At 46.4% G+C, this 27,524-nt stretch overlaps 3 protein-coding genes across 10 annotated transcripts; 1 reads left to right on the forward strand and 2 right to left on the reverse strand.

Moving 5' to 3' along the window:
- The first annotated feature begins 4,561 nt into the window (after positions 1 to 4,561).
- LOC138176755 (G patch domain-containing protein 4) lies at positions 4,562 to 11,998 on the forward strand. 5 transcript variants are annotated; one of them, XM_069107590.1, is made up of 9 exons: positions 4,562 to 4,749; positions 5,060 to 5,101; positions 5,678 to 5,822; positions 7,723 to 7,796; positions 7,894 to 7,986; positions 8,117 to 8,212; positions 10,855 to 10,940; positions 11,121 to 11,171; positions 11,400 to 11,998. In XM_069107590.1, exons 3-9 carry the CDS (start codon positions 5,744 to 5,746, stop codon positions 11,764 to 11,766), a joined length of 846 nt encoding a protein of 281 aa, XP_068963691.1. In that variant the 5' UTR covers positions 4,562 to 4,749; positions 5,060 to 5,101; positions 5,678 to 5,743; the 3' UTR covers positions 11,767 to 11,998. The 5 variants fall into 5 exon arrangements, with proteins under 5 accessions (XP_068963691.1, XP_068963689.1, XP_068963692.1 ...); XM_069107588.1 differs by having other exon boundaries at positions 4,562 to 4,727; XM_069107591.1 differs by lacking the exon at positions 5,060 to 5,101.
- A 579-nt stretch (positions 11,999 to 12,577) lies between these two features.
- Positions 12,578 to 15,294, reverse strand: NAXE (NAD(P)HX epimerase). 3 transcript variants are annotated; one of them, XM_069107585.1, is made up of 6 exons: positions 15,003 to 15,292; positions 14,433 to 14,541; positions 14,145 to 14,255; positions 13,936 to 14,049; positions 13,247 to 13,394; positions 12,578 to 12,837 (listed from the first exon to the last, which is right to left on the reverse strand). In XM_069107585.1, the coding sequence occupies exons 1-6, from the start codon at positions 15,170 to 15,172 to the stop codon at positions 12,635 to 12,637; spliced, it is 855 nt and encodes a 284-aa protein (XP_068963686.1). In that variant the 5' UTR covers positions 15,173 to 15,292; the 3' UTR covers positions 12,578 to 12,634. The 3 variants fall into 3 exon arrangements, with proteins under 3 accessions (XP_068963686.1, XP_068963687.1, XP_068963688.1); XM_069107586.1 differs by having other exon boundaries at positions 15,212 to 15,252; XM_069107587.1 differs by having other exon boundaries at positions 12,692 to 12,924; positions 15,003 to 15,294.
- Positions 15,295 to 15,506: 212 nt separating this feature from the next.
- TTC24 (tetratricopeptide repeat domain 24) lies at positions 15,507 to 24,304 on the reverse strand. Of its 2 annotated transcripts, XM_069107584.1 has the most exons (9): positions 23,605 to 24,304; positions 22,881 to 23,084; positions 21,722 to 21,850; positions 21,215 to 21,336; positions 20,629 to 20,727; positions 18,180 to 18,280; positions 17,687 to 17,763; positions 16,736 to 16,823; positions 15,507 to 15,805 (listed from the first exon to the last, which is right to left on the reverse strand). In XM_069107584.1, the coding sequence occupies exons 1-9, from the start codon at positions 24,302 to 24,304 to the stop codon at positions 15,724 to 15,726; spliced, it is 1,602 nt and encodes a 533-aa protein (XP_068963685.1). In that variant the 3' UTR covers positions 15,507 to 15,723. The 2 variants fall into 2 exon arrangements, 1 of the variants encoding a protein (XP_068963685.1); XR_011172382.1 differs by lacking the exons at positions 17,687 to 17,763; positions 18,180 to 18,280; positions 20,629 to 20,727; ... (2 more) ...; positions 22,881 to 23,084; positions 23,605 to 24,304 and adding an exon at positions 15,928 to 16,083 and having other exon boundaries at positions 16,736 to 16,905.
- Positions 24,305 to 27,524: the final 3,220 nt, after the last annotated feature.

Genomic DNA, 27,524 nt, shown 5'->3' on the forward strand with positions numbered 1-27,524 from the left:
GATTACAACAAGCCACAGAACATTACAAAGTCTTCTAAACAATATACATACTCACTCAAGAATTCAGGCCTATTCTACATGAAAGACCAATTAGATGAAGAATGTTTATCGTTTGAATATGATAGGAAGTCGAATGGGCACTCCATGGAGCTGGTCCAGTAAAATAAATCTTGAACAGATATTAAAGATAGACAGTGTACTGGCTGAGAAAAGAATGGGAAGAGGAAAGCAGTGTGGCTTGCCTCTGGAAAATAGTATGGTCTCAAGCATTTCCCTGAATCAAAGGCGCTGGTACTATATGGCTACAAAGCAAGTAATGCCACTGTCTCTGAAGAAGCCTGGAAATCGCTCAGAAAGTAATGGGGAGATTTACAGTATGAGAAAGAAGGTTACAGCACACTGTTTTTGTTCAGTTGTTTCAGTCGTGTCTGACTCTTCATGACCCCATTTGGGGTTTTCTTGGTAAAGACACTGGAATGGTTTGCCATGTCCTTCTCCAGCTCATTTAACAGATGAGAAACTGAGACAAACAGGGTTGTGATTTGCCCAGGATCACACAGTCAGGAAGTGTCTAAGGCCAGATTTGAACTCAAGAAGATGAATCTTCCTGACTCCAGGCCTGGTACTCTATCCACTAAGCCACCTAGATGACCCAGGTTATAGCATACTATCAATAAATAATTACACAGAATTTGTAAAAACATACCATCAAAGAAGTATGGTGGAAGCTAGTTTGCTGGCCTTGGAGTCAGGAGGTAAGTTCAAATCTAGCCTCAAACACTTACTACAAGACTCTGGGCAAATCACCTCCAAAAAGAAAAGAAGTACATGACTAGAGGAGGTGGGTTGGCTCTATAGTGAAATTTAAGCATTATCAGTGGGCAGTCAGCATGTGCTCCAGTGGTATCAACTCAATAGTGACTTGAGGTCAACTGTTTAACTATGTTCAGTTTCTCCATTTATCTGTCCTACCCAATGAATTCATAACAAGATAAAAGAAAAAGCATCAAATTGTATAAATGTTAAACATTATTACTATTACAGAAGTATAAAAGTCCTGAAGGGCGACTTAGTTGACTCAACTCAGCAGAGAACTGATCTTGCAGCAGAAACACCATATCCTGGAATCAAGGGAGTGCCCCAACCCAGCAGGGAGCCAGTACGACTAAGCAAGAGACTAACTTGTCCTTCAGCTCTGCCACACCAGAGAGTAAACTTGGGGGACCATGAGAAGTCAGAAAGAGCTTCAGAGTACCAGGAAGTACTATCTGAGGGGGTTTAGGCAGGAATGTTTGTAGCAATCACTTTCAAGTTTGAGTCTTCTCCCCTAGGGATTGGTAATGGCTAAGGGCAAGGAGGCCCCTAAGAAACAGAGGGCTTCTCGCTGACCCCAGACATCGATAGAGGCAACCACATTGGCATCCCCAGGATGGCTGTTAGCACAGGTTCTTAGATCTGCTTTACTAGGAAAGATAGCTGTTTAAAGGGGTCAACAATCTTTTTTTTAAATCACATTCACTAGTTCAGGGGAAAAGTCAGCACCCTGAACTTCAGAGAAAATGATGGGAAACTGGCCAACAAGAATACAGTCCTTAAAGCATGTGAAAAAATTCCCTGCCTAGTTTCAGTCTAACTTGTGAAGCTCAAGAGCAGGAGGAGTTCTTCCTCAGCCCGGAGTGACTGAGAGGTGAGAGCTGTGTGGTGAGTTTTGAGTTTCAGAGTCAGAAGAATTGAGGATAGAGCTGGAATTAAGTTTTTCTCTACCCCATGATTCTGAGTGAGAAAGAATCGCTGTGGGCTTCCAGAGAGAGAAGTAACTGCTATGGCTGCCTTACCTCCCCACCTAGTGGCTATGTGTTCTTGAATATATGTTGATCACTTTTTTGCGTTTATTTTTTCCTGTTTTTAGGTGAGTGAGAATTGGGAGAAGGAATGGACTATATTATGACCTTGTGAGCTTCCAAAGGTCTAAATGGCCATCAGACATCCCTTCAGCAATCAGTCACTAGCAGAGACCACGTGAGCTGCTATTGGCAGTAGCTATGTCCAGTGAGGAGCTCACCGTAAGGGGCATACTGGTTGACATAGCCCAGCAGTAGATTGACGTGAGAGCCAAAGACCCTACCTTCTACAAAAAGCTAGTTCAGTTGGGCAAGGAAGAAATTGTATCCATCAGTAACAGCACAACCAGAAGTGAACATAAACAAAGATTCTCCTTGGCCCAGAGTCTTGTGCCCCACGTGTTCCCTGAAATGTGGCCCTCAGAACCTTGAGCTTCAAGTTAAACAAGCCCAAGTGTGTGTGAAGGGAAGAGTGTAGCCTCTAGAGGCTTGTCTAGAGGGATGTTTTTATAGCTCTTTTCCTTTCTATACCTTCTTAGTAAATATCCCTTTGTAAAAGCTATTTGACATAAATTGGTTAATTGATATTGGGGGAACAAACAGAGTCTTATGAACAAAATATTAGAAGCTTGGTTACTCCTACGACTCTTGGGAGGCAATAGTTAACTGTCTCCCAGGGACCTAGCACACCACTGCAGGTAGGAATTGGGAAAATGATTCCAGAGGGGGTGCTACAAATTTATGAACATTCTAATAATCATTGTTATACTTGGAGCTTTTACCTCCCAAGACCAACATGAAGACCTCCCTGAAATTCAGCAATCCCTATTTGATGTCTTACTCTCCCAGGCCTCAAAGCTTTTCTTCACTTTCAGACCGGTTCCTCTGCTAATGTTCAGTTGCTCTGCCATGCTATAATCAGACAAACTTTAATTTATTTTTGGTCTATTGACTCTCTAATCCCACATCTAATGTTCTCACCAACTTCATGGGAGGAAAGGAGGAAGAGAAGTAAACTAGGAAAAAAAAAGTGGTTAGTGAGGTGGTAGAATGGATAGAGATCTCAGACACTTACCAGCTGGATTGAGTGACTTACCCAGGGTTATACTTTAAAGTGTTAAATAAATAAATATAAATTGTTATAGTCGCTAAGCTACAAAGGCCTTGACTAGGTCTTGTTCACTGTTGCTGGACATGCTTGTTGTTGTTCAGTTGTTTCAGTCGTGTCTGACTCTCGGTGATCCCATTTGGGGTTTTCTTGGCAAAGATACTGCAGTGGTTTGCTATTTTCCTTCTCTAGTTCATTTTACAAGATGAGGAAACTGAAGCAAAACAGCATTAAGTGACTTGCCCAGAGTGACACAGCAAGTAAATATCTGAGGCCAGATTTGAACTCAGGAAGATGAGTCTTCCTGACTTCAAGGCCAGGACTCTAGCTGCCCCCTGGAGATGTTTATCATCAGAGAAATAGATGACAGTTAAGTGACCTTTTGTTCACAGCAACTCATGAAGATGATCTACTAAAACAGGAAGGAATTCCAATCCTGGAAGCCTCAGTCTCTTCTTCTCCTCCTCTTCCTCTTCCTCCTTCCTCCTTTTCCTTCCTTCTTCCTCCTCCTTTTTCTTCTCCTCCTCTTCCTCTCCCTTCTATTTTATTTTCCCCAATTACATGCAAAGAACATTTACAATATTTGTTTTTCAGGAACAACTTCCTAACCATTAAAGCTGTCCAAAAGTAGAATTGCTACCTTGAAAGGTGGTAGGTTCCCCTTCCTTGGAAGTCCTCAAGTTCAGGCTTGGTAATTCCTTGCCAGATATGTTGTAATAGGGATTTCTTTCCTTTATGGAATAGATTAACTGACTCCTTCCCAACCCTCACATTCATTAATTCTGTGAGATGCCATATTCTCCTCTCTCTCATGCTGGAACTTGGGAGATAGGTGAACTTTTGCTTGATTTTGCCCCAAATCAGTTCTGCACTGTCCCTTCTCAGCTATTTCCAAACCAGGGTACTGCATATTGCCTCCCTCATCACTTCTAGCTCCCCTTTATATGTTGTCTCCCATTAGAATTCAGGCTACTTGAAAGAAGGCACTATGTCAAGTACTTAAATTTGTATCCCCAAGGCTTAGCACAGCTGGCACATAGTAGGTGCTTAATAAATGATTTTTTCATTGAGTCCACCTCTCTAAACTTTAGCTTCCCAAAGTGTAATAATAGCCAGAATTATATAGTGCTTTACATATTTCCCCTTAGATTATCTTTGAGTAACTACCCTGTGAGGTAGATACAGTTATTATCCCCATTTTACAGATGTGGAAACTGAGGCGTTTAAGAGCTTAAGTGACTTGCTCAGGGCCATATAGCTAAGTATGAGTTGAAGCAGAATTAGAACTCAGGTCTTTCTGACACCACTATGCCTTATAGAATGGGGACAAGTGATACTGACAATACTTGGATGACTTTGCCGTGCGGAAAGTACTTCATATTATGGAGGGAGCTGTTATTATTACTACTCAAAACAGGCTGGGGGGAAGACGCTGAGAGCTTAGACGAAGCTCGCCCTTTATAAGTCCCCCCACACACTCAATCAGCTTCAAAACGGGGCCTGAAAGAGTCTGTGTTTCCATAGCAACCTAAGCATCGGTCCGCTTCCGGGAGAGGTTCAGGACTTCCTCCCCTCGGAGGACCGAAACTCTATGGTCTCCCCCCGTGTTCCATTCTATGGTCCTTGCAGTGTAGAAGGGCCCGAAGGTGGCACTTCCTGGAACATGGCGGAGTGCAGGTGGTGGATTCCTCGTGTTTCTGCTAAGAGGACCCTGACGAGACTGTGAGCGCCTCCCTTCAGCAGAGAGAAGCTGGCTATACACCGAAAGAGAGGAAGAGGTGCTAAGAGGCGCAGATAAACGTAGGGGCTGGAGACTGTCCTTCGGGACCTGCAGCCAGAGGGATGGGAATTAGAACGCCGAAGGGTTGAGCGACCCCGGAGGGGGGGGCGGGGAGGAGGGAAGCCAGATGGAGGGGGCTCTCCGGGACACGTGCAGGTGTCAGTCAGTGGGCATTCATGCCTGGCACTTCGCTGATCGCTGGGCATACAGAGAAAGGCAGAAGCAGGCTCCGCTCCCGAGGAATCAATCAGTAAACGCTTATTATGTGCCAGGCACTGTACTAAGCGCTGGGGATACAAAAAAATCCCTAAGACAGCCTTTGCCTTTCAGGAGCTCACGGTCTGATGTGGCTGACTGCTTGTAAATATCCAGGTACTTAAAAGATCCATATTTAGGAGGTACTCGGAAAGGGGAAGAAGACACTAGCTTAGGAGACCAGGAAAAGCCTCTTGCAGAAGGGTGGATTTGAACTGACTGGAAGGAAGAGGCAGAAGAAGGGAGAGTGTAGACTGTCCCAAGTTTTGGGCACAGTTAGAGCAAACATACAGAGACTAGAGATGGAGTGCACTCTTTGAAGTGGAGGCAGATCCTCTCCAGAGGAGACAAGATGTCTTTTTAAGAAGGCCAAACAGGACGCAGCTGCAGGGCTGCCATGTCACTTGGGGGGGGGGGGGGCCGCTAAGGCAATGTTTACTTGTTAAAGCACCTCAGAACTGATAGGTCCAAAGGAAGGGTATTCCTTTGACACTTGTCCCTTTTGGAGGCTTTATGCTTAGTCCAACAAGGCTTGTCATATAAAACATTTCTCAAACTGTCCCCAGCCCATAAAGAACTGGAACCACATCTCCTACTGCGTCCAGATTAGTCAAGAAACCAGGCCAGTGTTCTGCTCCTAGTAGAACCAGACTGGGAATGGTAGGTTTGCATGCTTTTTTTTTTATCTTTCAGAGGGATGATAGTAACCATTTTTGAACTGGTGAGACATTGAGAACAGAGACTAATCCTTTTCTCATCATGAGTGTCACATCAGGGACCAAGAGTCGAGGGATGAAGTTTGCTGAGGAGCAGCTGCAGAAGCATGGATGGACTCAAGGTAATACCTACTGATCCTACTCCATTCCTCCCTAGGAAGACTCCCAGACCCCCAGCCCTGTCTTCTAGTACCCCAGGGCTATGAAAGAAACTCTCACCTGTACAACCACCTTAGTTCTTAGGCAGAATTGGAAGAGGAAGAACTATTCTGAATGGGAAATGAAGGTAGTGTAAGAGACTGAGGGGATGGGAAAAGGACAGAGAAAAGAGCCATCAGAAAGGAAGCTTAATAGCTAGCATGTATACAGTGCTTTTAAGTTTGATCCTTAACCACCTTACAACCTTGATCCTTACAACCACCCTGTGAGATAGGTGCCTATGATATCATACCCATTTTACAACTGAGGAAACTGAGACAGAGAGGTTAAGTGATTTGTCCAGGGTTACCTGAGTGTCAGAGACAGGATTTGAACTCAGCTCTTCCTGAATCAAGTCCAGTGCTTTATAGACTGTACCACTGTAATGTTAAGGGAATTTGAAGATCTTTCCTGCCTCTTAATAGGCTTATGTGATCACATGGATCCCATAGGAAGAGCTTGCTAAACTGGTGAAACAGGAAGGGTGGAACAGAAAGTGAGAGGGAGACAGCTGGGAGTGAGAGAGGATTTTTGCCAGGGGTAACTTGTTTTGTGCAGTGGCCAAACAAAGAGAAGGCTTAGGAATGTTTGTGTTCCCTGCATTGGTGATGTGCATGGATTTTTGTCTTAAAAAGAATGCTTGGGGGGTTGGTGCTCCCTGCATTGGCGATGTTTATAGACTTATTTCATATTGTGATGGATTTGGCTTAGTGGTGTTTGAATAAATATCTTGATTTTTATCTTCGAAGAAGAGTCTGTTATATCTTATGATTCAAACCTGGGAATACGCCTGCATATTCATAGCAGCTGCTATGGGTATAGCTTTGGTGAAATAATCACTTAGCTGCTTCAGGTATTTCTTGTGGGCAAAGCTTTATTCTGCTAGTAGAAGACAATGTGGAGGAAGGAGAAAAGATCCCTTCACAAGAAACTATACACCAATCATCTTACAGACTTCAAGTGTTTAGAGTCTAAAATTACACTAAGACTTTTGGGACACCCTATATAATAGGAGTAAGAATCCCATTAAGCTAATAACAAAAGATCACATTTCTATAATACTTTCCTGTCTGCAAAATGCTTTGATCACAACTCAGGTAGAGTAGGTAACATAAAGTAGTTATCACTTCAAAGTCATAGGTAAGGCAAAAAGAGGCCCTCAGAGGCTAAGTGAATTGTCCATGGTGACAAAGGATCATAGGTGACAAAGCTAGAAATTGAATCCAGGTCTTCTGACTCATAAGTTAGGCACTCTTTCAGTTATGGTACAGTGGATAGAGCTTTGGACCTGGAGTCAGGAAGACCCTGAGTTCAAATCCTGCTTCAGACACTTACTAGCTGTGTGAGCCTGGGGCAAGTCATTTAACTTCTGTTTACCTTAGTTTCCTCATCTGTAAAATGGAGATCAAGAGCACCTATCTCCCAGGTAGTTGAGAGGATCAAATGAGACCATAATTGTAAAGCATGTAGTAAACACTACTTAAATATTAGTGATGATGATGAGGAGGAGGATGCCTCCATTCTTCCTACAGGGATAGTTGGAGAGGTACCATCCTAGTCCCTTGTGTAGTTAGTTGTAAGCTTCAGACAGATTAGGACAGATGATTTGAATGGGTTCTAGACATCAGTGCAGGAAATTTGCCTAGAGTGGAGTCAGGAGCCTCTGAAGTTTTCCAGGAGAGACTGTGGAACTGAACTGGGGAAGAGGGAGGGACAGAGTTGATTGGTGTCTAATGGGAGCGTTATGGTCAGGGGTCAGGATTTTGCTGTGAAGGTTCAATGCAGACAGATAGACTGCATGAGCCTGGTCTCTACTCCCTCCAGGCAAGGGCCTGGGCAAGAAGGAAGATGGTATAGCCCAGGCCATCAAGGTGAAGCTGAAGCAGGACAATGCTGGGGTAAGGAACTCCATACAGGTCTGGGACCCAGGAACTGAGAGGGAAAATCAGGATGGAAGGTGGCATTTGCAGGATCGTGTCTCTTTCCCTCGGGCAGGTAGGACATGACCCTTCTAAGGAGTTCACTGATCACTGGTGGAGCCAACTCTTCAACAAGACAGCTGCCAGCTTGGTGGTGGAGACTGGGAAGGTACTGGGCAGGAGGATGGGGTGAGGGGAGGGGAGGGATGACCGTAAAACATAAGCATTTGGTCTGTGTGGGAGTATGAGAACCCAGGCATGGGGTAGCAGGCTTAGTTCAACCTCCACCTCCCCAATAGGATGGAGTAAAGATGAAGACCCAGGCCAAGGACACCAGCAAGCAGAAACGATCTAGGGGCTCAAAGTCCAGCCTGCTGTATGGACACTTCATAAAGGTACTAAAAGCTAGGGATGAAAAAGAACTTTCTCCCCTCTGCTAGTCCAAGTGGGGCTTCTTACTCTCTATGGCCTTCACTATTAGGAGACTCTAGCCACACTTCCATTTGCAAGAAGAGGAAGTAGACTGTATTCTAAGATAAGTCATCATTAGCTGTCTTACAGCCCTCTGGATGAATTAGGCAGTGAGATAGAACTAAACCTATATCTGAACCATGAGACCTGGAGAGTAAGAGATTGGAGATGTGCTGTGAGGTCATATAATGAACACACAACTGTAAATTGAGTCAGACCTGGGTTTATGGCTTCTTAAATCCATTACCTCTCTAAGGTATTTGCTATCTCCTCTCAATTTCTTCATCTGCAAAATAAGGAGGTTGGGCTAGCTAATATCCAAGGTCCCTTTGAGCTGATATTCTAGAGTTCTTTGCCAACTTCCTTGTTTTTTTAGCAAGTATCCAGAATTCTGGGAATTCTAGTGGGGAAGAAAAAGGGCAGGCATTATAAGAAAAGACCATGGAAAGGATGTAGAAAATGAACTTTTAATAATAACTCACATTTATATGGTACTTTGCAATTTGCAAAGGTTTTTGTTACAATTAGCCTGGAAGCTTGGTAGTAAAAATATTATTCTTATTTTACAGATGAGGAAAAGGCTTCAAGAAGTTAATTAATAATAACAATAAATAATAGCAGTTAACAACTACATACCACTTTGCTAAGAGATTTACAGTTATTATCTCATTTGATTCTCACAATCCTGGGAGGTGTTATTATTATCCTCATTTTAAAGTTGGGGAAACCAAGGCAGACACATTAAATGACTTGCCCCAGGTCACCCAACTAGTAAGTGTCTAAGGCCACATTTGAACTCAGTCTTAACTTGGTACTCTTGTCTACTTTGCCACCTAGCTGCCCAAGTTAAGTTATTTAATCATGATGGTTCCATTTTTGTTGTTTAAAGAAAGATTCGGCCTTAGGTCTCCCAACTCTTAAGTCCATGTCTCTATCCATGGGTGCCATACTGTCTCTCAGGTAATTCAACAGTCTGTTAAGTTCTCCCCCTTTTAGCTGAGGTTCCCCATGGGCAGTGTAATCAAAATGATAATAGTAATAGAAATGTTGTCATCTTGATTCTGGGGAGCAGTAATTTTTCCATCTGTTTTCTTCCCACATTCTGATCATAGAATCGGAGATCTAAATCTGGGAGGTCTGGCCAAAGGCCCTCATTTTACAGATGAAGCAAGTAGCCCAAGGTCCCAGCAGTGAGGGGTAAACCTTCTGGTTCTAGATCATCTGCTGTTCTTTCCACTGTCTGTGTGAGATGGGGGGGTGAGGGGTGGGGCAAGGTTTGTTAATGCAGCACCTGTTTCATTTATCGACCTGAAATACGGAACTCCATGTGAAATGGGCATGTGGTAATTGACTAGTTAGGACTCAGGACTGTGAAGCTGGAACAAATTTAATGGAGAGGGATGGTGATGGTGATTGTTGATTGGTCTTGTCTCTCCTCTTCTCAAAAACCTTCAGTGGCTCCCTGTTACTTACCTAGTAAAGGTCTTTCTTCCTTAGTCTGGCATTCAAAGGTTCCCCTGATCTAGTGTTACTGGACACTTCCACACTTAACTCACAGCTCCTCCCCTCCAAGAATCCTGTGCTTTAGCCAAACAGCTTAACTCTTGTACAAGACCATCCTTTGGTCATGTTCCTTAAACCTAAAATGGCCTTCCTCATTTTTAAAACTGTTGAAATTCTACCTGTCCTTTAAAGCCTAGCTAATGCCCTCCTAGAAACTGGCCCCAATTCCACCATTAGTTGTGAGCTTCACTCCCAGCCTCAGGGGAACTTGATACCTCAAGGGCTTTATTGGTGGCTTGGGCCTGTGCCTGTGATTTAATTAACTGGCAAGGAAACTGAGAAGCTAGGTGGCAAAGTAGATCGAGCACCTGCCCTGGAGTCAGGAGGACATGAGTTCAAATTTGGCTTCAGACATTTAGTGGCTCTGTGACCCTGGGACAATCCATTAACCCTGTTTGCCTCAGTTTCTTCATCTGTAAAATGAGCTGGAGAAAGAAATGGCAAATCACTGAGTGTCTCTGCCAAGAAGACCCCAAATGGGGTTACAAAGTGACTAATCAACTAAACAACAAAATATCAGTATTACTGTCATTTGGGGCAGCTAGGTGGCAAAGTGGATAGAGTGCTGGGCCCAGTCAGGAAGACTTCTCTTCTTGAGTTCGAATCTGGCTTCAAATGCTTATTAATGGTGTGACCCTGGGCAAATTTGCCTGTTTGCATGTTTCCTCATCTGTAAAATGAGCTGGAGAAGGAAATGGCAAACTCCAGGATCTGTGCCAACAAACTTCCAGGTGGGGCCATGAAGAGTCAGCCACCACTGAACAGCAAAAGAAATTCCTTCTGACAATGCACACCAGTAACTGAGCCGCAGCTTCCCACCTTAGATTTGCCCATACTATTTTATATTCGTTATTTGTGTAGTTCTATCTCCTTATCAGAACGTAAGGCCCATGGGGACAGGAGCCATTCTCTTGTCTAAACTTTGCATTTCCTTTGGTGCTTTGCACACAGTAGGTGTTTCATAAATACTTGCTGACCTTGTAAATGTTCACTTTCCTACCAGAGTGCCACTCTCACTTCAGGAGGAGAGAAAGCAGAGAAGCAAAGTGAACAAAGCAGTGAAGATGAAGCATCTCCACCAGCAAAGATGTGAGAATTCCCTTTGAACTGGAGGGTGCCATGAAGGCCTCGCTCCAGTATGCCATGTCCTACATGAGTGGGGGCAGATTTTCTTGAAGAGGGTTGGACTCTGTACCTAGGGAGGGGAGACTTGGGTTTCTTCTCTAGGCTGTGCCTCCCTAATGCACTCTTCCCTCCCTTGATACCCAGCCTGACAGATGAAGAGTTGATTCGAGCCTGTGAGGGACGCACTGCACACAAGTAAGGCAGCCTGCAAGCTTGATCTCCTTTTTCCTGCCCTTCTCCAGCCTCCCCTTCTCTGGGCTTCCTCTCCCAGCTGGAGCTTCTGCCCTATCTGTAGCCCCTTTTACCTCTGCTGCCCAGAGACAAAGAGCAAGTGCTTCTTGCTCCACACAAGCAAGAGCACGGGGGAGGGAATACTTTTTCTGGTTTTCTTGCTGTTCCTGATTGGATACCTGTCCTCCCCAGGGGTGCCCGCCATGGGCTTACCATGAAGGCCAAGCTGGCCAGGCTAGAAGAGCAGGAGCGGGCCTTCCTGGCACAGTACAAAGGCCAGAATGCAGGTGTACCTGACTCCCCAGCTGAGGACATACCCCAGAAGATGAAGAAGAAGAAAAAGAAAAATCAGGAAGAAGCATCAGTAACAGACAGGAGTGAGTATGTGCAGATCATAGAACAGCCTGATGAGAACAGTAGGAAGAAGAAAAAGAAAAAGAGACAACGGGAAGGAAAAATAGAAGATGGGGTAGGCATTCAAGTAGAGAGGGAAGAGGAAGAAGGCAAACCCCACAAAACCAAAAAGAAGAAAAGAAAGAAGGAACCACTAGAGGCCTAGCAAGGACTGTCCCAATGACACACTGCATTACTTTGTTGAAGACCAGGACTCCAGAGGATGGGGCCTCTGGGCCCTTTGCCCATTGCTGGGGGTGGGGTGGGGGGCAGAGAGGATAACAGATCATTCTCCTACAGGTGCCGAGGCCACTGGACATCAGAGTATTGTGGCCCCCTCTCATTCTTCAGTTCTACACAGAGGGATCAATAAACACCTCCCAGGGCCCTGCCTTTCAGTCCTGCTCAGGCTCTTCACTCATCTCCCCTCAGGGCTTCTTTCCCATGGCCTGGAGCTGGGAAGGAGGCACCAGAGCCATCATTCTCTATTTCACAGGAGATCACCTTCTGACTCCTTCCACACTTTTGCAGAAGCATCAACCACTAAAGGAGGGCTGAAACTTTGAAGGTGTCTCATCTGCTTCCCTGCCTACAGGCAAAAGTTTGCCCCAGTCCAGAGGGATAGGAATTACTTGTATTCAAAGAGATTACACAAGGTCTCATGGATGCCCATTTTAACACTTAGCAGTCCTTACTAGCAGGACATCCTTCTTCCCATTTACCCTACTGCAGTATCAGCCCATCTTGAGCATGTTTATAGAATTTCAAACTGGAAAGGACCATAGAGGATTTCCTCTACTTTCACAGATGATAAAACTAAGGCCTGGAGACATTTTTGATTTGTGCAAGGTCACACAGCTCTGGGATTCAGACTTGGGTCCTCTGATTCCAAGGGCAGAGTTCTTTCCACTATACCGTGCTGTGCCCCCTCTGGTCCGCAAAGATGGTTCCAGCCCACCCAGAAGATCTCAAAGCACTTTACAGATCCAAACCAAAAATAATTCAGTCTTTATTGGGGGCACACCAGCCTTTCTTCATTGCAGTTGCAGGACACACTCAGTTGCTGGATAAGGGGGTAGGTTCAGCTGGTATTTCTTCTCTAAGGCAGATGGCACAAAGCGGCCCCCCAAATAGTGGTGTCGACCCTTGAACAGAGTAGCTGCCTTTTTGGGGGCAGTCAGTGAGATGAGTAAGTCAGGCCGGATGCCATCTTGGTTCCCCTTCTCCACATCCCACCCTGTGGGTGCAAGGAGCATGTGGTTACAGGAATCAGTCTTCTCATCTTACCTTCCCCTACAGCACTTCTGAAGTTGGTTTCAGCTCACTGCTTGGGGGAAAGAAGAGAGGACAGCAGGAACGCTAGGCCCTGTCCTAGGCTCTCTAGGCACCTCTGTGCTAATATGGAAGAAGTGAAAGCACTGACACCAGCCAGAGGAGATGCCGAGCTGAGAGATGGCATCTTCGGGTTCTTGCTTCCAAGAACCTTCCAGCTCCAACATTCTAAGCCTCAGGTAGCCTTCACTTCCTGCCCAGATTTGGCACAAGGGCCTCCCTGAACATTCAGAGAGCATTCATCTATCATATCACCCCATATCCATACCATTCCTCCCCACCCCCCTCCCATCACATCCTGTCCCCCAGGGTACCTGAGGGAATGTCAATGCTGGCAATAGGCACCGTGAGCCCACTCAGTACACTCAGGATGGCTCCAAATGGCTCCCGCACAGTACCCTTAAAGCTAAAGCCAAAGATGGCGTCTACCACCAATTCATACAGTTCATCAATCAGCATCGGCTAGGAAGGAGGGAGAGTAAGAGAGTGGGTTGGTGACTCATTTCCCAATACTCCTGTTCTAAGCAAGGGAAAAGGCTAAAATAATGGCTGTAAAAAAAAATGAAGATTATATAGATATAGGCAATGGTGGTTAATGCACCTGTGGGTGCAGCATCACAAACACTCATGCTTTGTGCTGAGGGCCAGCTACTTGTTTTCACAGGAAGTTCAGGCACCAGGGACAGAAGGATCATAGGTGAAAGAGGAAAGGACCTTAAAAATAAAACTCGTCCTCTCAGAGGCCCAGAGAGGTTGATTTACCAAGTTCACAGAGGTAGTAAATCACATCTAGATTAAAACCCTGGCTCCCAGTGATTAAAAGATAGGGACATTGTACATGGTAGGGCTGCAGAGGAGTCCAGAGGAAAGCATCTGGCTTACACTGGGGCAGAATGGCTAAAAGAAAATGTTCATACCAAGGAAAAGGAAGAGCAAGGAAGCCAGTGGATATGTGTTAGGGAAAGAGTTCCGAGTGGATTAAGGGGAGTCTAATGCCTCCTACCTCAGGTGGCATCTCGGGCAGAAAAGGGATGTCCATCTTCTGACACTGTGTCACCAGAGCATCAAAGAGTGGCTTGCTTGGCTTCTTGGGGTAATGGATCTTTGGCTCATAGCCCTGGGACGGAGGGGGTGATGTGATTCAGATGACTGAATCAAAAAAGCCCCTTCCCATCCTGTCAGCCTCTCCTTTGGTGGCACCCCCATACTCACAAAGAGTTTGAGATGCCTGGCACAGACAAGTCCATCACCTCCATTGTTTCCTGGGCCACAGATGACCAGGACTGCTGGGGGGCTGCTGCCAAAAGAACTGGGTGGGTATGCCTGAAGGGAGGAGATGCACTTGGATTAAGAGGATGTTAGAAGAAGGCCCTGGTTCCCATGGGTAGCTATAACAAGTTCCTTGTGGCCCATTTCCCATCCCCTCCTACTGGCTTTTGTCATTCTGCTATTGCTCTTTAGGGGTCAGGTAGTGCTGGGTCCTCCCCCACCGGCACTGACCTTGGCAATGGCAGTGGCACAGCTGAGCCCAGCCAGCTCCATGAGTTGATCCACGCTAAACTTGTACTCGTTGAACAGCTCCTCATCTACGGCCTGGGCCTCCTCCTGGCTGGGAGAAAACCCAGTCCCTCCAGAGACTCAGTTCCTGCCCCTGACCTTTCCCCTCCTAGGCTCCGGTGGGAGCCCCTTGCTTCAATTCAGTGAATTCCTTGTACACTGGCAACCCCTGGTCCTGACCCGACTCCATCCGGGTCACTGTACCCTCTGCCCCCCAGATTTGGGGGGAGTCTCCTGGTCCAGATCAGTGCAGCCCCTATCCCAGGTTTGGGGGGCCGCCTCCTGCATCCAGATCAGTGCACCCCCTACCCTCTAGGCTCAGGCAGGTGTCCCTTGAACCAGATCAGTGCACTCTCCACCCTCCAGGCTTGCGGGGCGCACCTCTGCCCCCGGCAGGCGTCCCTCCAACCAGATCACTGCAGCCCCTACCCTAGGTTTGGGGGACGCCCCCTGGTCCAGGTCACTGCACGCTTAAGAACCCGGAAGTCGGACGCCCTCGGGGCCTCGTCTCACCTTAAGTACTTGAGTGTTTTGCCTGCCATGGTGGAGTCCCCTGAGTGCATCTGTCTTGCCCCCCACCAGGTGGGGCCCGGGCAGTGGGGCCCACCTCGAGTCAAGACGCACGGGAGGCGCGAGCCAGCGACCAGCAGCCCCAGCCCCAAGAGCGTCCGCAGGCCGGACATTCAGGCCCCCACGAGCCGCCTCTCTCCCTCTTTCCCTACCCCGCTGCCTGCCAGCCTCGGAGCATGCGCCGGCACCGCCTCCCCTTCTTCAGCCTCAGGTAAATGGAGAGGTCGGGGACGAGAATCCTAGCGCGCGTGCGCCTCTTCTGAGCCCGCCTGGGGCACGAACTGAGTCTGCGTTCAGAGGCGGTGGCGGCGGCGGCGTGCAATTACGGCGCCCCCTGCTGTTCGGTCCCTAGCCCATTCCCGCAGTACGCCATGGGGATCCCGGGAAGAGAGGCTGTACGGCTCACCCCTCCCATCCCCAGTGAAACTGACAAAAGCAAGAGAAACAAGATTCACCACCACGTTTATTTTCTCTTCCAGTAGCACCAAAAATGGAGCAGGAGATGGTGCAGGAGATCTCAAAGTCCTTATCTGACCCTAACACTGAGCACAGCCTGGACTGCGGTCATGCTATGCTCCAGATCGTCTCCATCCAAAGAGTGGACAAGTAGAAAAGGCCAGGGCTCCAGGTACTCTCCCAGAGTGGGAGACTTAGGGGACGAGGGTCACATGACCATGCAGAAGCTGGACTTGGCTGGCCTTCTGCAGGCATTCCTGCTGAGAGTGGTCAGAGGTCCTTCAGGTGATCTAGAAGAAATAGGAAGAGGAGAGAGAGGGAGAAAATGCTGGGTACCGAGGAACGAAGAGAGGGGCAAGGGGCAACTGGGGGCTAGCTGTTTCCTGGGGCTCTCACTATCCCTCCTCCTTACCTCCCCATTGCTTGATGCTGCCTCGGGTGGGTGGTTTTGAAGTTCTGGTTTCCAGATTCTACAGAGTCTTTTTTCCCTTTCTCCCCTGGGGGCCGGTGATGGATCGGACAAACCAATTCATGGCGCACCATAGCTGGCCGTGGGTTATTACAGTTGCTGAAGGATAAAAAGCAAAGATGACCCTTTATCCCTTTATCAGTGGCCCAGGTCATCTTACCACTCCTTTGTTCCTTTTAGCACACAATCCTCAGCCTTACCCACCCCCACTCCCTTCTTAAAAGTTGCAGCTTTCCATAATACTTCAAGACCCACTTTCCTCATAACATAAACCCTGAAGGTGGGTTTGGAGGGGAGGGAAAGTTGGTACCTCTCAGCCTTGCACATAGAAGTCTCTTAATGTTTAAATTGAAATGCTAAGAAAGATCCATAATTTCATTACTGAGGGCATTGTCTTCACTAGTATAGATTGCACCCCTCTCTATGTTAGCAGATAGTCTTCGTGAGTTGCAATTGTGTTTCAAAAAACATCATGTTGCCTATCCCAAGCTCCCATAGTCTGATGCTAAGCTTTTAGGAACTTAGCAAAGGCTGCTTCTCAGATGCCAGAGTTCATCACAAAGACGATTCAAAGCCTTCCTGATTTGGTTGGTCCTGCCAGAATTTGCACACAGATGGTAAAGTCACTGAGAACTCAGGGGTCTCCTTGGTACAAGGTGGGACTCTGAGCCATTCCAAAGTACACCAGTTTCCAACTCCTCTTTCCAGTCTTAGTCCAAGCCATATATCTCTTCCCAAGTAGGAAGCCTACCTGTTGGCTTGGGGACCATCAGAGGCCAGGATGCTGGATTTCCCATCTTTGAGGACACCTGATTGATAGAAAGAGAGAGGCCTCAGACCTAGTGAATAAGCCTCTCTTCATCCAGACCCATAGTTTGGAAAAGATAGGGGAGTGATGGACAGGCAGGTGAGCAGACAACATATCATGAAATAGTAGCTAGGTGGTGCAGTGGATGAAATGGCTGGGCGTGGAGTCAGGAACATCTGGATTTAAATCCAGCTTCAGATACTTTCTAGCTGTGTGACTGACAAGTCACTTAACTTCTGCCTGCCTTGGTTTCTTCATAAAATGGAGATTATAATAGCACCTACCTCCCACAGTTGCTGTGAGGTTAAAATGAAGTGATATTTGTAAAACTCAGCACATAAAGGTGCCTTGTTTTGTTGTTCAGTCGTTTTATCATTGTGTACCCCACTTGAGGTTTTGTTGGCAAAGATACTGGAGTAGTTTGCCATTTCCTTCTCCAGCTCATTTTTTATTTTAATAGAAGAGAAATTGAGGAAAACAGGGATACATGCCTTTCCCAGGGTCACATAGCTAGAAAATATCTGAGGTGCTTAATATATACTCATTTCCTTAATAAGTTCCAACTTTTTAAAATTACTGTAATGTTTACAAAGCACTTTCCTCACAACAGCAATGTGGGGTAGAAAATATAAGTGGTGCTACCTTTTAGCAAAGTGCCTGGAATATCTATTGATTAACTGATTAGAGGTTAGATAGAAGAAAGCTTTCCAGATTATCAGGGGCAGGAACACTAAAATGGGGGCATGGAAAAAGGCATCCCACCTCAGACGGGATTAGGTGGAACAGTCAGGAGAAAGGATAAAATGACCTCCGGTGAACTTTGCTTATGTGGAGAAATGATCATTGGGATAGAGTGGGGGTGGGGTGGGGAGCCACATGACTACTCAGACTCACGATCCAGTCTCCATTTGGGTGATGTCATGGGAAGATTGACTGTCACCTCCTCCTCTTCCTCCCACGAAGCAGCTGATCTGCCAGGGCAAAGGAGGAGGGAGATAGACTGGGAGGGGAGTCCCTTCCCTTCACCCATTGCAAGCTGAAAACATTTCCAATAACTCTTCTGTTCAGCAGCCATGCCTACCCAAAACGACACTTGTAGTCTCTTTAGGGAAGCTTGGCACAAAGGAATGAGAAATTAATTTAGTCTAAGAAAACCTAGGTTCAAATCTTGGCTCTGCCCCCTCCTGCTCTTAGGCCCTAGGTAAATCATCTACCTCTTTGGGCTTCAATTCCTTCACCTCTTAAATGAGGGGTTCCTTCTAGCTCTAAATCTGTAGTCCTATGAACCAAAACTATTGTTGCCACATATTCCCCTAGGAGTTCTCCAGACAAAAACCTGCTCATCTCTGAAGCTCCACATCCCTCTGACCTGTCCACTCCACCTCACCTGTAATGAGTTGGGCCCTCTGCCTGACCCACCATGATGTGGTAGGAGGGCTTGGAGGAAGAGGCTCTACTCATAGCCTGTGGTCTCACTCGGGTCAGTGACTAGAGGGGAAAAAGGGAGAATGGGTGGTTTTAGGAACTATGGCCATGGTCAGAATCATATTCCCTCCAGCTATTCATCTGTATGAAAAGAGGCATTGACCTTTCTCTTCCTGGATGACAAATCAATGGAGGGACAGAGGGAGGGAGGGAGAGAAGCAGAGACAGAGAGAGACACAGAGAGAGGGGGAGAGAAAGACAGAGAGGGGGAGAGAAAAGACAGATAAAAAGAGAAAACAGAGAGACCTATAGCTACTAGCTGCCTCTGAACTGAAGGAAGATTTGGCATCTGGAAACAACTGAAAGATTTGATTCATTCCAAAACCACTGATGGGAAAACCTTTGTTCCGTTGAGGTCCATGGACCCACAGATGAGTGAAGTAATCAAAGGTCACAGAAGTCATAACAGGGCTAGAGAGGAATTTTGTACTAACGGCAACTCTAGAAACAGATGGCCCAGTAGCACAATTCTAAAATTAAGTTGTCCTAGAAGCAGCTGGATGGCACAGTAGATTGCGTTTTGGGCCTGGAGTCAGGAAGAACTGAGTTCAAATTCACTCAGATCCTCACTAGCTGTGTGACTCTGGACAAGTCACTTCACCTGTGTTTGCCTCAGTTATCTCAACTGTAAATGGGGATAATAATAGCACCTCTCAGGGCTGTTGTGAGGATTGAAAGAGATCATATTCAAAAAGCATTTAGCACCGTGACTGGCAAACAGTAGATGCTATATAAATTATTATATAAGATTATTATTATAATCTTTCCCCTAACCATTTGGCAAACCTGTCCTTCCAGGTAATGCCTCTATCTCTGTTAATGACACCACCATCCTTCCTATTACCTCATTCTTATCCCACACACCTTGTCCATTACCAAATTCTGGCTGTTTCTAGCTCCTCTCTGCTCCCACTAAAATAATCCTAACTCAGGTTCTCATTTCTTTCCCTCTAGAATATTGCCACAGCCTCCTAACTAGTTGTCCTGCCTTTAGACTGTAATTATGGTAGAGCAGATTTGGAGTCAGAGGACCTGGGTTCTAATTCTGACTGTCACTACCTATCATCTTGAGCAAGTAAACTCGTTGGGCCATAGTTTTCTTGCTGGAAAAATGACAGGTTGGACTAGATGACCTCTAAGGTCCCATCTGTCTATAAATCTATGCATTTATGACCACATCTCAGGATTGTGCTGGAAACCATTCTAATAGGCTGATTGTTAAAATTTTCATTTCACCTTTGAAATCATCAAACAATTCATATGAAAGCTTGATTTCTTGTTTTGTTGATTGTCTAGACTTAAGAAAGTGATGGAGAAAATGTGAACACTACAGATTAAACTTAAAAGTGTGTCAAGTGGACATTTTTCCTGGAGAGATAGTTGTTTTGGGTTTTTTTTTTTTTTGCAAGGCAATTGGAGTTAAGTGACTTGCTCAAGGTCACACAGCTAGTATGTCAAGTGTCTGAGGTCAGATTTGAACTCAGGTCCTCCTGACTCCGGAGCTGGTGCTCTATTCACTGCACCACCTAGCTGCCTCCACAGAGTCAGTTGATAAACATTTCTCTGGCCCTAATCCAGCATCTCCACTCTACACTGTTTTTTGGGGAAGGAGGGAAAGAAAACAAATGCCTGTTAGTTGGAAAAAAAAATAAAATGAAAGCATTCAGTGGTTCCTCATTGGCTACTGAATCCAGCTTCAGCTATCCACCACCCCACCCAGCTGTCCCAAGCTGGGCAAAGGAGGCAGGACGCAGCCAAGCTGGGCATCCTCCCATTTGCTTTTGCTTAGTTAGAATGAGCTCTGTTCCCAAGCTGTTGCCATGCCAATGGACAAGATCATCGATCTGCTGAGATTCTGAAATATTGCTTTTGTTCTGGGGTTCAGCCAGTTTAGGTGGACAAGTGGGAAGGGGGAGAAAGAGAAATAAAGAGAGGAGACAGAGACACAAAGAGTGAATGAGAAAAAGGCACATAGAGAAGGCAAGAGATTTCCCCCCTCTCCAACCCAAACTTTGAATTCTTTGAATAGCATCGCCATCTTGTGGCCTTTTTTGAAATTGTCCTCGAGACCACTGAAGCTATGATGGGTACCCACATGAATGAGGCTTGCCACTCTGGATACTTGCTCTGCCTAAACCAAGGGCCCAATCTATCTCAGATTGGAAGGTTCCCCGTCTGGGCCTCAGGGCAAGGGAAGAGCAGAGAACAATATTACTTATTGCAAACAAGAATGCAAATGAATCAAATCAGACAGTCAAGGTCAGGAGTTCCAGGGAACATCAATTCTCCTTTACCACAAATGGTCCTTCCACCTCCCACTCTGGGGCTTCCTAACTTAGGATTCTTCTCACCAGGGAGGGATCAGGATCCAATCCTCTCAGGATCAAGTGATTCCTCATAGAATCTGCCAGCTTGGTCACCAGCCTCTCTCGAACTGAGGGGGGCTCTTTCTGGTGGGGATGATGGAGACAATTACTTGGCCTCTCTCCTGCCTTAGGAGAGGGTTAGTAGAGGACAGGAGGGTGGTAGGAAAAAGATAGATGAAATGGTAAGGAGGGTCTAGGGTTCAGTCTTTTTAATTTCTCCTCCCATAGTGGACAAATTTCCATTCCTAGTTATAGGAGGAGGAAAATGAAAAAGGAAGAGGAGATATAATTCCAGTCCTGGAAGAGACTTGAGGCTGATGGGAGAGACAGGATGCCTTCCTCTAAACCTCAAGCTCCAAGCACACACATATACCAGGAGAGGGAGGAGGGAGGGAAAGAAGGAGGGAGAATGAGAGAGAGAGAGAGAGAGAGAGAGAGAGAGAGAGAGAGAGAGAGAGATCTGGACATTAGGGTTGGGGAATTGAAGTTAGGTGTGGTTTCAAAGCTTCCTAGAAGAGGATAATGTGAAGCAGGACAGGAAAGGCCAGGATCTAGAGGTGGGTGTTCTTACCTGGCACTGGACCAGTAAAGCCAGTGCTTCCTTATAGCGTTTCACAGCCTGGTCAGAATGCCCCAGACAGGCAGCTGCAGCCCCCAGCCCCTCCAGAGCTTGCCATTGTCCCTTGACATCCCCTGGGAAAGGAGAACTTAAGGAGATTCCCACCCCTCTACACACATACTTCCTCAACATGTTTCCCACCTTGTGGGAATGAGATTAGGGGATGAAGCTTCAGAGAGGAGAGACTCTACCTTTCACACCTAGCTCCATGGACCCTTCCCCATTCTTCACCTACCCTGACTCCACCATTTGGGAGAAAGGGTAAACTGACCTAATTAAAATACCTGGCCTCTGGTACTGTCATCAGCCTCCCTGTAAGCCAAGTAATTCTACCCTGCCTCAACCAGGAGGCTTCCCAAACCTTCAGGACCCCCAACCCCCATCAGTAAAACTTTAAAGTCTGCCCCTTTGGCAAAAGGAAGGCTACCCCAAACACCACCACAAGGGAAACCCCCTTACCGGCATCCTGTGCAGCCTGGAGGGCATGAAGGTAGTTGTCTCTGGCAGCCTCATGTTCACCCAACTGACTCAGGGCAAATGCCAGGCCCCCAAAGCACTCACCCTGCTCCTGCCGCTGCCCAGCAGAGCCTGCCAACAGATTGCCAGTCACAGGGTAGAGTGCTGGCTAGCAGGAATGCCTGGATCCCTCTCCTCCCTCCCTTGCAGCCCAGGGAGAAGACTCCACAGTCTTGGAGTACAGCCTCCTCCCCCATCCCCTCCCGCCCTCCCGCTCCCTCGATGTGGCATCACAATCCTGCCCCCAGCTCTGAGTCTACAGAAGAAGCATAGTTATACGGAGCAAAGGAAGAAGAGCCCTGGAGTCAGGAGAGCTGGGCTCTAGTTCTGACTCTATCACTAGCTGCCTGACCTTGAGCTCTACTGTGAATCACTCCCCTTTTCTATTCCTCAGTTTGCTTAACTATAAAATGGGAAGATCGATATATGTGATTTCCAATGTCCTTGAAAGCTCTAACATTCCATGAATCCCCATAGGATTTAGAGTTAAAAGGCACCTATGAGGTCAATCCCCTCATCTGGGGGCAGCTAGGTGGTGTAGTGGATAGGGCACTAGGTCTAGAGCCAGGATAGACCAGAGTTCAAATCCAGCCTCAGACACTTCCTGGCTGTGTGACCTTGGACAGGTCACTTAAAACTCTGCTTCAGTTTCCTCAGTCGTAGAATAGAGATCATAATAGCACCTATCTCTCAGGGTTACTTTGAGGTTCTAAAGAAATAATACTTGTAAAGTGCTTGGCACATAGTAGGCACTTATGTAAATGTTTGTTTTATTTAGTAATTATTAATTTAATTAATTTATTTTAATTATCTTATAGATAAGAAAACAGAGGCCCAGAGAAGGGAGATCACCTTGTTGAAGGTCAAATAAATAGCAGAGCTGGGATTCAAGCCCCAGTCCCTCAAATTCTGTGACTTTAGCCTGTGGGCGCCAATGCTTAAAATTCTGTTTCCTCAGATTCACCTCTGGGCCTATAATGCCCTGTTATATCCTATCTCCTCCCCTGCCCCTAACCCAACCCAATCCCATCCCTATGCCCCCCCTTCCCCTACCCACTAGCCCCCATGCAACCAACCTGGCTTTAGGTCACCAGGTACCCACCATACAGGGCAGCGGCTTTCTGGTGGAGCCTCTGTGCCTCCCGGAAGTTTCCCAGGGCATTGTGGGCAGCACCAAGATTCTGTAGCACGATGGCCTTGGCTCCTGGCTCTGGACACAGAGGTAAAGCCTGAAGGAAGCTTTCAGCCGCCAACGGGAACAGATAAAGTTGGGAATAACTCAGGCCAAGATCATTGTAGAGCTTCCCTAGGGGGCCAGGGACAGCCATGGTCACTGAGAGCCAGGTTGGGACACAATCACTTTATCAGATGATTAACAGCTATGTCACAGAAGCAGCATGCATAGTGCATGGCTTCAGCCTCTGCTCTCTCCCCCGTTCTCCCACATAATTTTTTCCTATAGCCTTACTAAGTGTGAAGCAAGTTTCATAGATTTATAGTATCACAGAATCTAAGCTGGAAGGGATCACTTAGTGAAACACCTTCATTCTACAGATAAGGAAACTGAGGTCCATAGAAGTTATGTGACTTGCCCAAGGTCACACAGTAGTGTTCAACCAGGTCCTGAATTCATCTCCTTTGACTCTTGTACCATAGGTATGAGGTACTTGCCTTAGGCATACAGAACTGAGAGGTATAGAATGATACAAAAAATATACATCTGTTATCCCACACACAGCAAACCAGGAGAATGATGGGCACAATTCTATATTTTTGCCTCAGTTGCACCACTGATGAGAGTACTGCCTTTTGCCCTCAGATCTCACCCAGAAGTCCTCGACTCATACTCTTCTCTGCCAGCCTCCGGCTCTCCTCTAGCACCTGGACCACTTCTCCCACCTTGTGATGCCTGCTCTTTACCATGCATTCACCGGCAGCTCCCAGTGCCAGGGCTGCAGCCCAGGGTCTCCCTGCCTGGGCATAAGCTTGGCCCGCTTCCCGAAGGCAGTGGGCTGCTTGCCCTGGATGCCCCAGGGCCTGGTAGCAGGCTGCCATCTTCTCCTGGGTTCCCCCTTGGTCTCCCCGGGGCTGATAATGGCCCAAGGCCTTGTGGTACCAAACCAAAGCTTGAGGCAAATCACCCAAGGCATGGTAAGCCAAGGCCACATTGAAGCACTGGTCACCATGGCAAGTGCCCTTGGCCTTTTCCTCTGGCTTAGCCCAGAGAAACAGTTGGAGACCACGTGCAGGGTCCCCAGTCTCCACATAGGCTGCTCCAAGGTTGAAGGCACAGGCCCGGAGGACCCTAGTGCCCCTGCCTCCCTGGGCTTCCAAGGCCAGAAGAAAGGCTCGATGAAAACTATCCAAGGCCTCATCATTCCGGCCATCCCTCAGAGCCCCATGCCCAACTTGGGTGAGGGTCTGGATACTGGCTTCCAGATGTTTCTTCTTTTTCTTCTTCCTTTTGGCTGGCCACAACTCAGTCCCTGGTCCCAGGGAACTATCCTCAGAGGCAGGAGAAGACATAGAACTGACAAAATGGCAAAAAGAGTTGTTTAACCAACCACAATTACTTTCAAAGAAAGATCCCTTGAGTTCGGTTCTGTCCCTGGCCAGTTATGACCCTCCCATGGTCTAAATTGTCCTCCCCAGCTTCAGTAGCGACTTGTCCCTCATTGTTTATCTGGTAGGGGAGCCCAGAGAATAGTGGTATAAAGGTGGAAAGAATAGTGGTCTTGCCATCAGAAGTCCTAGGTTCAAATCCCGGTTTCAAAACTAATTAACTCAGTGCCAGGGTGAGGAATTAACTTAAGCTCTTAAAGTCTTATATTTTTTCCCTACCTGTAAAATGGTTTGTTTTGTTTTTGTCAACTTCAAAACATCATGGAATTTTGAACTTTTGTTATTGTTAGATGATTGAATCTAAAACTAGAAGAAACTTTAGGCAACTAGGTGGCTCAGTGGATGGAACACTGGGCCTGGAGTCAGGAAGAACCAAGTTCAAATTTGGCCTTAGACACTCACTAGCTGTGTGACCTTAAGCAAGTCACTTGACTGCTATTTGTCTCAGTTTCCCCAACTGTAATCAGGATGATAATAGTACCCACCTCCTACTTCCTAGGGGGGATGATAACAGTACCCACTTCCTACTTCCTAGGGTTGTTGTGAGAATTAAATGAGATAATATTTGTGAAGTGTTTAACACAGCTCTTGGCACATTTTAAGTGCTATATAAATGCTTGTTCTCTTTTCTTCCTCCTGCCCCCAGTTAACTAGGCTAGTGTCTCTGATGGACCCTCTCCTCCATAATTAACTTAAGTTGTTTAATTCCTCCCCATCCACATACTGTCAGATGGCTAATCATCTCTCCCTTGGCAGCATGAGCTAAAAGAAGGAGACCAATGATGCTGAAGACCCCCTTTTCTTTAAGAAAAATCTCCCTTCAGAGCCCAAATGCTAGTCCTACTTCTCCTTTCCCTTTGTCTTTTCAACACTCCTCAGTCTCTGTCCTTAGCTCTGTTCTGGCCTGTAATAGACACAAAATGGTAGCACTGGATGGAATCTTACAGATAAACTCATTCAATTAACAGATGAGAAAAATGAGACACAGGGAAGTTAAGTAAATTTCCCGATTACCCAGGAACAAAGACCTGAACTTGCCTCACCATCCCAGGTCCCTAGAACCTTATCCAATAACCTTAGAACCACAAGGTACTTGAAGGGGAGGGTCACAATGACCATGCCTCCACTTCTATAAAGGATTCCCCCCACCCCAACACTGTTGGGATTCAAACCCAAGTCCTCTAATCCTTTCCAATCTATTTTATCTCACTGCCTCCTACTCACACTACTTTCAGCTTCCCTTATATCCTGGAACCCAAGTATTGTTCAGTCATTTCTCATTTTGTGTCGGACTCTTTGTGACCCCTTTTGGCATTTTATTGGCAGAGATACTGGCATGGTTTGCCATTTCCTTCTCCAGCTCATTTTACAGATGAGGAAACTGAGGCAACCAGGATTAAGTGACTCTGCCAGGGTCACACAGCTAGTAAATTTCTGAAGCCAGATTTGAACTCACAAAGATGAGTCTTCTTGATTACAGACCCCCACTGTGCCACCTAGCTGCCCAAGTATAACCAAGTATAGAACATACATAATCATATATTTCCTTAGCACCTCTCTGAGGATCTTAAAGTCACTTATTTCACCCTGCCTGCATCCAAAAGATGAAAAATGAGGTAGAGAGAATTCAGTCATACAATTGTGACTCCCAGCCCCTTCCCATTTCCCCTTCCTCATGAGAAAGATCTGAAGAGGGGACCAGGGCATTCTATTCACACACACATATATACATACATACACACACACACACACACACACAATTTCTTAACTCTGTGATTGATGGGCTTGGGAACATGGTCATCCTGCCTCCTGCCCCAAATGACTGCACTGCACCCATACCTGGATCATCCCTTAGCCCCTCACACAGCAGGTACCTTCCTACCTCTTGCTGCATCTGCCTTGGTGCAGCTGCCTCTCTGGGATGGCTCGGAAGACTTGGGTTACCTCTGCTCAGAGCCTCAGGGGTCACTGTGACAACCCAGTAATACTCTCCCCTCCTAAGGTATTGCTTGATTGACAGCTCGGGTGTCCTATCTGAGTTCTGATCCTTTGAAGTGGAGCTTTTCTCAAAGTCATGGGATACCTGGTTCCTCATTAAAATTGTAGTTCCTCCCTACTCACCTCCCCAGTCCTACGTTGATTCTATTGTCTTTTCTCCTAGTCTTGCTTTCTTTCTAATGGACAAAGAAGTTTAGAGTTTCCAGGTGGAGCCATTAGGTCTAAAGTGCTTAGTGAGTTGTAAAAGAGCCCTATGTCAATGGGTATTAATGGTCACAGTTCAATATTTCTGGAACTTGTAACTTTGTGGGTGTGGGTGATCCCTCCAACTAAAGCCCACCGACCCAACTCATCTTTGACTTAGGAGATGGTCTTAAAGAATTTCTGTGGCTGAAAAAAAATATTTTACAAATTTTATGAATGCCCTTTTGCTTTTGCCTTTGTCATTCCCCTAATCTCTCCCACCCCCAAAATAAACAGTTTAGTAAAAGTCAGGAATCCAGGACAGAGTGGAACTACTGAATCCTACACCCATCATTATTATGCTATTGGAAAAGACTCGACCAACTACTGCCCTGAGACTCTACTCACAATACTCCATCTTCCTAGAATAGAAATTTTCTTCCCAGGACTCCACTCCCAGAAGCTGATGGTAGAATGTAAACTACACAGTGGCTGGCACTTGGGATAAGGGTAGGCTCTGGATTTGGGCTTTTACTGGCAAAGGGAGCTCCTTTACAAATGAAATTTTGCACTTTCTTTGTAATTAATAGCTCTTAGCAAGTTGCCTTACCTAAAAAGTTTCAGTCACAGTTGGAAATAGATGTCAGTGGTGGTGTTGAGGTTTAAGGGGAGCTTGGGACCCCAAAATACCAACACTGCAGGTCCTGCCTGAATGAATTAGACCCAAGTCTTCTTTCAGACAAAGAAAAATAATATCTGCCATATTGGCCAGACTCTTAAGAAATCTCATCATTGGTTAGACTCTTAAGGAATCTGAGCATTTGTGACCTTTGTGCACCTTCATGGAGGCAAGATGGATCTTATATACAGAAAGACTGTGGGAGGGATCTAGGGATGGCCAAGTAGTCTGGGGTATACCGTAGTAGTCAGGGGTTTAGGGAAG

This window comes from Petaurus breviceps, unplaced genomic scaffold (assembly GCF_028583685.1).
Source record: "Petaurus breviceps papuanus isolate PSGF00001 unplaced genomic scaffold, PetGlider_PUasm1.0 90165, whole genome shotgun sequence".
Lineage (NCBI taxonomy): Eukaryota > Metazoa > Chordata > Mammalia > Diprotodontia > Petauridae > Petaurus > Petaurus breviceps.